The sequence below is a fragment of the Leiobunum rupestre genome, chromosome 5, assembly GCF_980474605.1.
Source record: "Leiobunum rupestre chromosome 5, qqLeiRupe1.1.hap1, whole genome shotgun sequence".
In the NCBI taxonomy this organism is placed as follows: domain Eukaryota; kingdom Metazoa; phylum Arthropoda; class Arachnida; order Opiliones; family Sclerosomatidae; genus Leiobunum; species Leiobunum rupestre.
The window spans coordinates 69,097,079-69,108,050 of record NC_143388.1 but is presented as its reverse complement, the minus strand read 5'-3'; the positions used below and the strand labels follow the sequence as shown (position 1 = coordinate 69,108,050).

Here is a 10,972-nt window from a genome sequence, read left to right as displayed (position 1 = left end):
CTTTCATTTTCAGGACAAAACAAATGCATCCACAAATTCTAACTCACCGTCATCGTCCACGATCTCCGAGAGTGGTACGAGGGTTTTTAAAACCATCGCAACGGCCAATTATTCTGTGGAGAGTGGTAGCAAAACGGACATCGATGTCATATCATCGGTGACCATACCCATAGTGGCCACAGTAACCGCCACGGCGAAAACTAGCGTGGTCAATGATCTCATGCAAATGTCCAGTAGATTAACGAGAATCAACGAAACACTTCCTTCCAAAGTGCCAATTTATGGTGATGGTAAGTTCACTGTTTTCTCTCGCGCCACAGTTCATGGACATTTTTAAGGGCCCAGTTTTGAAAAAATATATCGTAAGTTCGCAATTGATACGTCAGGATTTCCATAGTACCCTAAAAACCTGGAATTCCCGGAAAAGTCAAATGGCTCTCAAAGTCAGGGAATTAAAAAAAAATTGTATAAACGTCAAAGAAAAATCAGGGAATTTAAGTTGCCAAAATGAAACCTTTACTAAAATAGTTGAAAAATAAATACGGAATGTCTATTTACCCCCAACTTCTGGGGGTAAATAGTCACAGACTATTTATCCCCAACTTTCGAGGGTAGATAGTTGATGCTCGGATCAGGGCTATTTACCCCCAACTTTAAGCGCTCATTCAATGTCGTGGACAAAGCTATTTTACCCCAACCAGAACGAAGGCCCGATAAATGGGGCTAAATAGTAACATCGAACGTTGCCGGCAGTGCCGGCCTTACGCTTTGCGAGGCCACATGCAAAGTCACCTTGCGAGGCCTTAGTTTTGGCCAATATTTTTGGCGCATTTTTTAAATAGTTTCGTTAAATGACGTTTTATTCTATTAATTATTAACACTTTTTATCAGTATGCATTTTTATTTATATTGAAGTATACAAATACAACTAAAATGCAATCTTTCTCACTTTTCTGGCGGTAAAATCGTCAATTAAGGTTGAAAAATCTAACGAATGACTTATTTAATTTTCAATTGAAATCATTGCTAATCCAGATAGTTTTTCTTGAGTCATGGTGGTTCGAAGGTAAGTTTTGTTCAGCTTAAGCTTAGAAAAGCTTCTTTCTGCACTAGCAACTGAAACAGGCAGTGTTAGCATAATTCGAAGAGCTACCATCAGATTTGGGAAAATTTCAGTCAACGAATTTTTATGTATATATTGCACAAGTTCTAAAGCTTTCATTGAATTTTTGGCTGATCGCATTCTAATAAGAGTTTTAATTTCTGAATATAACTCATCCGCAGTAATATCAGCTTCATTGGTGGCAGAATCTGTTAAAGCAAGCTCTAACTTATCACAGGATATTTTAAATTCTTCGTCTTTAAATTGTTCCATCTGCTTAGTGCTGCACAGGAAACCAAAGATATCACAAAATGTTTTCAAAAGTTAGAAACGTTCTTCAAGGCATTTAACGGCCACATCAATTAATACATTAAAAAATTCGATTTTAAATTGCTGTTCTCCACTAAGAGGCACGTCTGCAGCCTCATAATCGAATTGTCTACGTTTTCGGCGAATTCATTTTTCAGGAAATGTATTAGTTGTGTTTAGTGTGGACGCTACGACTTTAGCCTCTGCAATAATATAATCAAATGATCAATCACAACGCATATCTTGCAGAAACAATTTTGTTGCGGAAATTAATTTGGTGACTTCACTTACTACCATTGATGGATTTTGAACTTTATTAATTTCGAACAATATTTTATACCATATAATCGTTGATAGAATAAACTGAAATGAAGAAATTTCCTTAGCAAGACTTGTTGCCTCAGAAACAGCAACACGGTCATTACTACTATCAGCAACGTCCTGAAGTGCTTTTTGAACGTGAATCAGGTTTTCTTTGAGTACTTTAATGCTTTTTATTCAAACAAAACAGCACGATTGTTGATTTCCTTTAACCTAGCTTGAACGCCTTTGTACTGCCCTCGCATATTGGATCCGTTGTCATAGGACTGACCACGACAGTTTTCAATGTCCAAACTCATAGTTTTAAGAAAATCAAGGAAAACGTTAGCAAGTCCCAGTCCAGTGCTGTCGGTAATATATAAATAGCCCAGAAAATGTTCTTTAATTGCAACAGAGTCGTTTTGAATTATCACACATCGTAGGAATATGGAAAGTTGTTCTTTGTGGCTCAAATCTGGCGTACAATCCATTATAACTGCAAAATATTTTGAATCTTTTACGTTTGACACGATCTTTTTTAGAATCGCGTTAGCTTACGAATCAATTATTTCATTCTGAATTCTTTTCCCCAAGTAATGATCCATTGCTTCTTTGTTTTGTATACGGCGTACGTGTTCTGAAATAACCGGATCAAACTTGCTGATCAACTCTACTAGCGCCAAAAAATTTCCGTTATGTGGTGAAAATAATTTATCCGACTGCCCCCGAAATGCCAATGACCTTTCTGCCAAGGTCTGGACAATAGCAAACAAACGCTCCATAACAGATCGCCAATGTCGTTTTTCAATGTCTATAATTCGTTGATGATGATCATCTAGTGTAGACTCTTTATTTAATGCCACAGCCAAAGTTTTCCATTTCTGTAAGCTCTGAATATGATCAGAAGCGCTGTCATGTTCACATAAGGATTGAGATAAATGACGCCAATCATTATATCCGGTACTTGTAAGTTTAATATCACGGTTTGAAAACGACTTGCAGCAGAAACAGAACAGAGAGTCATTACTAATTGAATATACCCACCAACCATTGCTAATTCTTCGATAAAAATGCTGCTTTGAAAATTTTCTACCATTGGTATCTTCCGGAAAATCATGATCAGTGATTTGCACGGGTCCGGTTTTCACCAATTCAGTCCTCTGGTCATCCCTTAAATTAGTCGGCCACATAGCAGGGTCACTGGGCAAAAACGAAAGCGTCATCGTCCTTGGGGCTACTGTCTCTACTAATGACGAATTTTGTTGCCCAGATAATCCAGATTCATCATGGTCTGACGGAAATAGTTCGATTTCTGCTTCGTTAAAGGAACTAGAGCTTTCTGCAGAAATCCCTGCAGCAGACGAATCGATCTTTCTGGCAAAATAATTACTAAGGGGTTTGGTTTTTTTAGATCATCTTCGAACTTTTTACGCTACTTTAATTTTGATCCTCCGGACTCCCAAGTCCGACCAGAATCACGTTCTCGATGACTCATAGTAAATTAATTGTTAAAAATTACTGCTGTTTGTATTATGAGTACTTTTCATGTAATTCGAATTATCCTGTTTGGAAATTAATGGGAAACTACGTTACGTCCAATATTTTAAAACTTGAAGACGAAGCCACATTTTGTACGAAGCTAGCTTACCTTTTTTACCTGGCACGTTGTGTAATACTAAAGCAACGTTCAGACTATGTAAAAATATGACGTTTGCGTCGATCGTGTCGGTTCTTTCGATTTCTTACACCGTTCAGACTTCTCAACAGAGACTTTAATTTTTCGCGCGTGTCGTTTACATTTTTTCATTTCGTTGCGTCTCGGTTTAAAGCTCAAAAAGTTCGTAGCAGACAATTAGCCTTATGCCTCATCATTGCTGTCTGTAGGAAGTGGCGACCTTTAGAACCATCGAAATACTATAACTAATCAGAGGCAAAATTATTTCATTTTTTCCGCCGTTATTACTGAGCTTTGATTGGATGAACAATCACCTTTTATGTTAATCTCCGTGCAAGCTTGGTTCCTTTCTGAACAGTGAAATGAACGAACCGACGCGACCAACATAACCGAAACAACACGACCGACGCTAACGTAATATTTTCACATAGTCTGAACGCAGCTTTAAAGTATTTCAATAAAAATACTAATATTATAATTATATTATATTGTATTATAATTATTCAGCCGAAAGAATCAATAGTGAGTCATGGCAAGGTATTTTTTCTAGCAGAACGATTTTCGGAAAAGCGTAAATACTGTTCTAAATTGACGGCTTTTAAAATTCATTTTGCGCGTGAAAATACCTCTACATGTTATGGTCAAAAAAGCACGCAAAGAAGGCTGTGTGCCCAAGACATGTACCTGTAGTGTCTCGCGCTAAAACGTCATTTCAAAATCCGTCCATTGAAACGGGATTAAGCCGGGTAAATTTTAATTAGAAATCGTTACGAATATACAATGGTGGATATAGCGGATACACGAAACGACGAAAACACACATTTTTATTTTGACAATACTCAAAGCACGTTTTAGTTCATATGCGTGTGTACGGATAAACCCGGGTGCGCTAGGGCTCGACCTGAAATATATTGAAGGCCGCGAAGTTGGAGTCAAAAGTACAGAAATTGTGTATTATGGTTTTAGAAATAAAGAGCACTCCCTCACTACTTTTTGTGATAAAGCAGAATACATGAAGAAGAAAAAATAATTGAACGATACTACAGCAATGAAAAAAAAACCCCCCATTGAACTACAGTCCATGCTTAATATGACGATAATGCCGTCGTCATGTATCTCGCTGTAACAAAAAATGCACGACCGATTCGGTTTCGTCAATCGTTAGGGCGGCTAGGCTACTGAATGTCACTATGTATGTTATTTGATTATTTATGCGATGGTTATTGTTATAGTTTAAAAATTTTGAAATTGCTTGTTGTACTTTTATCGGCCCTAAATGGGTTAGAGTGTGCAATAACTGGTGGCTTTACCGGGGAGTCGGGGTCCGGCTCTTGTAACCCATAAGGGCGGTGGCGCACTGGGAGATGTTAGCTCTGATCAAATGGTCCTATCTCCACCTCCGACTTCGGTCAGGTTTGGGCTGGATACTGAACTTCGGTTCAGGCTAACGGAGAGGGTCCAGGCAAGCTGGCCGCCTCGGCGGATTTGGTAGCCTGCTGTGGGGCGGCGGGCCTCCATAGGCGGGCACGACGGTCCTGTTTCCCGGCCTTTTGGGGCCCACCGGGATCTCCGGTGCCAGCTGTGCCGGGTTACTTGGGCTGCTGTGTGCTCGTCGTTCCCCTTTAGGAGCTCTCTCCAAAGGGCTTGGCTCCTTACCTACGTAGGTAGGGTGTCGGCTGGAGTTGCTAGAGCATCCATTCTAAATCCCACTGCTGTGTGCGAAGTGGGGATTGGTCCACCCATTGCTGCACCTTCTGCTGGGTTGAGTGGCTTGCGTCAAAGGTGAGACCATCAGTAGTAGGGTTCTGCTACCCATACTGGATTTGTCACCTGTCCGGGCTAGGTGGACGCTGGCGTAGGGCACTATGATGATAGGCCTCCGGTGGTATGGTCTTTGTTACTAGGTACACCGGTCTATAAATTCTGACACACTGTTGTACTTTTATCGGCTTAGAAAATGAGATACTCGAGGTAAACGAAACCATAATTTTGGCTGCCAAGCGACAAGAGGGAAGAGGGAAAACTAGAAGACCACTAACGTTGACCAGAGACCTCGCGCGAGGCCTCTGGCTAACGCGAGGCCACGTGCGGTTGCACGTGTGGCACGTGCCTAAGGCCGGCACTGGTTGCCGGCTATTTCCCCCCAAAATGATAGATATCTCGGTTTTGGTGGGAAATAGCCTTAGCCGCGCGAATCATACTATTTACTCTCGCAAGTTGGGGGTAAATAGCAATGGCCAAACCGGGTGAGGTTCATTTAGCGAAATTTACGTGGTATTATCTTAATAAAACCGATATAATTATAAATAAATGTATCTGAAATGGAAAGGAAAGAGTCAACTGGTAAAATCCATATTTTTCAATGGATTCAGTATTCTATTAACCAACTTGACCAAGTTACTCTCGTTTTTTTAAATCAGCTAGGCTAATACCCAAGGCATCACCTTAGGCCTAAGTCAGCAAGCGACTTTTGAAGCCTTTAATTCAGGTGGCCGGGTTACAATTAACAAAAGTGGGATGTTAGTTAGTAAAATGAAGTCCAATTGACAAAACCAAGATATCAACGACATTTTTTTAGGAACTTGAACAAGTGTCTCGGAAAGGTTAGGGGATAGTTAATAAAATTAAGGCTTTCACTTCAAAAATTTTATTACAGTACACCTCTACATTAAAATCAACCCTTCACTTGCACTTTATCGCAATAGAACAGCACCTACTTTGAGCTTATGTTTATAGTTATCTACACTGAGTTTGAACTAATGTCTATAGATATACACACAATGCTTGAACTAATGTCTATCGTTATGTACTCTGTCTTTGAACTAACGTCAATAGTGATGCACACAATATTTGAACTAATGTCTATAGATATGCAGAAAATGTTTGTACTAATATCTATAGATATGTACACTGTGTTTGATCTAATGTCTATAGGTATGTACACTGTTTGAACTAATGTCTATAGTTATCCACATGGTGTTTCTGTAGTTTAGAGTAGCGTACTCTGTGTACGCTGTCATTCTATAGATTAGTTTAGTGTACTTGGTGTTTGAATAGATTAAGAGTAGAGTACTATGCCACACAATAGTTTAGTTTAGACTAAATTTATCTTTTCTATAGTTTTGATTAATGTTTGATTCTATGGTTTGAAAGTCATATTTTCTGTAATTTAAGATTTTCTGATTATTCATTTTGATTGAAATAAATCTTTATACATCTCAAAGAAGTTAAAACGACCAAATTTTTTTTAAAACCTTAATTTCATTTAAATTTCAAATTTATACATGTATAAAAATATAAATATAACATTATGCGCAATTTCAACGGCCAATTATACAACATTATTCAAATTAGTCGTAATTATGTTTCCGCAGTAGTTATTACGAGCGTGTAAAAACGTACAAGTTGTCATCGGCTGGGATAATAATTACAAACTTCCCAAAAGGATAAAATTTCCCCATTCGGCCGTCATACCCTTTTTTTTTTCTTACGAATAGAGACCTTGAAATCAAGCTCCGTATCAAACGCTGACGACCGCTTTAAATTCAGGTATTTTAAAAGATTCGTGAAAAATAGACTCCAGGGATTTCCCACACAAAGCGAGTCTCTTCGCCAGCTTATTAAAGCGAAGTGCAGATCCTGGCGGGAGAGTGAACGGAAGAGTGAACTCTAATTGTTTGGAGCGCACGTGAAAGGCATTTCTCGCTTGAGATAGTTTTCTCAGTCTTCAACAAAAACAACGGCTTCCTCGACGCTCAAGTGAAAACGAAATTAAGATTTCCCAAAACAGAAAACAATTACGAAAATGAAAAGGCACAGAGCCTCGGCTTCCGGATGCTGTAGCGCTCAAAAAGGAAGGCGTGACAATGACTTTTCCCGGCCAATATGGGATTTTTTTCTTAATTGGAGAAACGCCGATTCTGAGAAAACTGGGTTAGATAAACGCCACCGAGTCGTTTTCATTTCAAAACTTAATATTCTCGGGAGTTATAATGTTTTATCGTATAAAATAACTTGATAGCAGGAAGTAGACAAAATTAAAATCATTATCTCTTAGGCTTTACGCCAAAATTGTGACTTCCCAACGCTTTTAACATTTCCGACCTAAATTTAAATCCAAATAATACTCATGACCCCATAGTTCATATGAACTTTTAATGGTTTGAGAATAATTTGATTGTCAGTTCAAGTTGAAAGTCGAGAAATACGGGTGTTATTAAGGGGAATATAACGTTAACTGTAGTTTTTGACACCTTCTCGCGTAGCGACTTTCCACAAGAAATAAATAGATTTGAATCTGTACCTTGGTTGAGAATTTATCGATGAGTACTATTTAAGCTATTTCCACAAATGGAAAAGTGGGTAAAAGGTTTTTGCCCTTTGCCCTTCTTTTGGCAATGAAAAAGCGTGACCTTTCACCCTCTTCCCCATTGGTGAAAATAGCTTAAGTCCTCTAGTACTTACAATTTTTTAATTTTGTTTGCTAAGGAGACAATTTGCTTTTTCAAAACACAACGCGTCTGCTATTTTCATAAAGCGGACTTAAATCCAGTAGTTAAGTGAGCTACTGGGTGATTTTATGTTAAATGAAAAGGCAAGTTTATGCCCTTAATTATTATAAAAATATTTTAAATTAGCGTTTTTAGTTACTTGCAAAACGTAGTAATTTCCGTTTTTACACACAATCCAAGGGATTTGTCTGAAATGTTTTCTCGTACAGTGTAGCCGATGCCGCCGTGTCGTACATAACTCTTTACCAGTTAGGGTTATAAATTTCAACGATATCTACAGTTCGACGCTACATTTACCCGCCTCGGTATCCCAATATATATATTTTTTAAATCTAGCCCAAGAAGTTAATCATTTTTCCATTTTAGTGGTTTTGGGCGATTTTTGACTTAAAACCTACATATTTTTATTTAATTAAGAGCGACTTGGTTGAATATTATATTTTTAGTTAGTACTGATCATTTCTGAGCTACGATTTCGGTTGCATTATTTTTTTTTAAATTTTGGTGATAATTCTAGCCAGTTCAAAGGAACCCCACAACTCGTGTACGTACTATTGGCATATTTGAATTTCGTGCCAATTGATACCGGCAGTCAGGCACCATCTAACTCGTTCGCGTTACATTACCGTATTTCAAAAACCAGGAAACTCAAAATATTCGATTTGTCTAAAAATTAATTAAAATTAAAGTGTTCGTGTTTCACTACTTTATTTTCAAAACCAGATAACTCGAAAAATTTATTTTCCATAAAATTTATCTTGGGTTTATTAAATTAATGTACAAGATGATTGAAAATTTGTTGAAATTTAAATTTAATATTTAAATTATAGTTAATACTTCGGCAGGATTGTGTGTATTTAAAACTCCGTGAAATGTGGTTATCTTGTTTATAACGCATTCAACGTAGTGCCATACTGAGCAAGCTATTACCCCATCTAGTGACGGAAACCGATATTAACATTCATGGGATTTCACCAAAGATAATTTAAACTCGTACCCTAGATTCGAATACTGAGAGCTTTCCCATTGACGGTTTTGTTACGAAGCGTTTACCCTTTTCCGGCACGTGACCTCAGAAAAATCGGGCTCCATCGGTTGCGGCACGACCAACTTCGATCACGCGCGGCAGCGCGTGATCGAAGTTGGCCGTGGTTGCGGTAAGGCGCAAACCATGGAGCGAATTTTTTCTGAGTTCCGGCGGGAAGTGGGTAAACGCTATCGGCAACGCGCGAGAGAGTGATTTCGAATCTAGGGTACGAGTTTAAATTATCTTTGATTTCACCATTTACTATTTACATAAAACACGATTTCAATTCTGTCTAAAAATTAAATTGGTGAAAAAATATTCGCATTATAATAAGCAATCAAAAACTTTTTGGCTGTTAAGTATATTAGCATTATTTCTTAATATATCGTAACAAAAACCGTTTAGTGTCATTTAATTCGTTGTTGACTAGGTTGGACCGGGACATAAACTTAATAACGTAAAATGAAACGCGAAGAGATAACTTCCAAACGGTTCTTTTATTATTATAATTTTGTTCAAATTAGGAATTAAATAACTTGAATTAAGTCATGACGAGAGTTTAACAGAACAACAATCCTAAAACAATAAATAATGTAGTAAAAGTAACACTCTATAGGCGTTTTCCGTACGTGTTTTATCATATAAAGCATGCTTAATCTCTCTAATATATGTCGTAATTACAAAATTAAAAAACTGTATAAAATATCCAATAGAAATTTAAAGGCACCAAATGTAATGTGAACGTTTCTATGAGCCATTTTTCCAGATAGCTACTCGTGTGTGACACTTCCAATGTTTTAATGCTTATTTTCTTTCCAAACCTTTGTTCGACAACGACACTCTCGTCCAGCTACGACTTGGACTTGTAACCGAACTAAGTAGTGTACTATCGTCTTTGGCAGTAAAAATATTTCACATTGGGGATAATTAGAAAATAGCCTAACTAGGGGTTTCTCAAACCTTGATATCTCAATAACTCTGAAAATAAAATTGGCGATGATTTTTGCTAATTGTCACACTTATTGTTATTTTGTTATGATAATACTTTTATCCTGACATTGTGGACAATGACCTTCGGGGATTTCCCATTCACTTAGTATATATTGAATGAAAAAAGGTAATTGATAGGCAGCTATAGCAAACCTAGCACGTTGAATTCCCCTTTCCGGGGATTACCCTTATCGACTCGTACTTCAAAATGGCGGTTGCTCCCGGCATGTGTACATTTCTGGATTCGTTTTTAATGTTCTGGGACTATTGAACCGCGTCGAATTCTACTCTACCTTATTAAATTAAACAGTGGTTTTCCTTTCTTACCATTATTGAAGGTCAATATTTTTTGGACTGACCTACGAAAATATTTAATTATATAGTAAATTTATGATAATATAATTTGCAAAATATTTATTTTTCCAAGGTTCACTTTTCTTAGGAAACGTAATATATACATTTGGCAGTGGACTTCAATTAACAAATAAAACGTTTTTCGCAACGCTTCCTTAGATACATGTACGATAAATGTAATAAGTCAATAATAATATAATATGTTAGTGGTTATTTAATGCAAATTCAAACTCAAATTTTAAAATTAATATACTTATAATTGCATTGCTTGAGAGTAAGATTTTCAATACCGTATTGTCATCGTATTGCGTTGTGCTTGAATGTAAAAGTTCATTTTCGAACCGAGATGGTGGCAGTCCTTTTCATTGCGTAGTTCTTTAAGTTCGTGTTTCAATAATACTTGTTTTTTTAGTTTTATTAAAGATATTTTTTCTTTAGTCCTAATAATTGATAGATATTTGTTCCGTCACGCAAAAAGCAGTCTGCTACAAATAATCGTTAAAATGTTACAGAAGGGCTATAGAATTGTAAAATAAATGATCTATTGTCATATAAATTGAATTTTGTATCCATGGTTAAAAATTTATAATAAACTTAAAATAACACGACTTCATGGTTTTAAAATTTTTTTAATTGTTATAAACGTTAAAATTGCTTGACAAGGGGTCACGTACCCGAAAGCTCGCAATTTTAACGTTTATAAC

At 37.0% G+C, this 10,972-nt stretch overlaps 2 protein-coding genes across 2 annotated transcripts; both read right to left on the bottom strand.

Moving 5' to 3' along the window:
* Nucleotides 1-1,003: 1,003 nt before the first annotated feature.
* LOC149945689 (uncharacterized) lies at nt 1,004-2,202 on the bottom strand. Its single transcript, XM_090176679.1, has 3 exons — nt 1,946-2,202; nt 1,752-1,901; nt 1,004-1,385 (listed from the first exon to the last, which is right to left on the bottom strand). The coding sequence occupies exons 1-3, from the start codon at nt 2,200-2,202 to the stop codon at nt 1,004-1,006; spliced, it is 789 nt and encodes a 262-aa protein (XP_090032805.1).
* A 63-nt stretch (nt 2,203-2,265) lies between these two features.
* On the bottom strand, nt 2,266-2,934 carry LOC149945688 (zinc finger MYM-type protein 5-like). The gene has a single exon (XM_090176678.1). It carries the CDS (start codon nt 2,932-2,934, stop codon nt 2,266-2,268), a length of 669 nt encoding a protein of 222 aa, XP_090032804.1.
* Nucleotides 2,935-10,972: the final 8,038 nt, after the last annotated feature.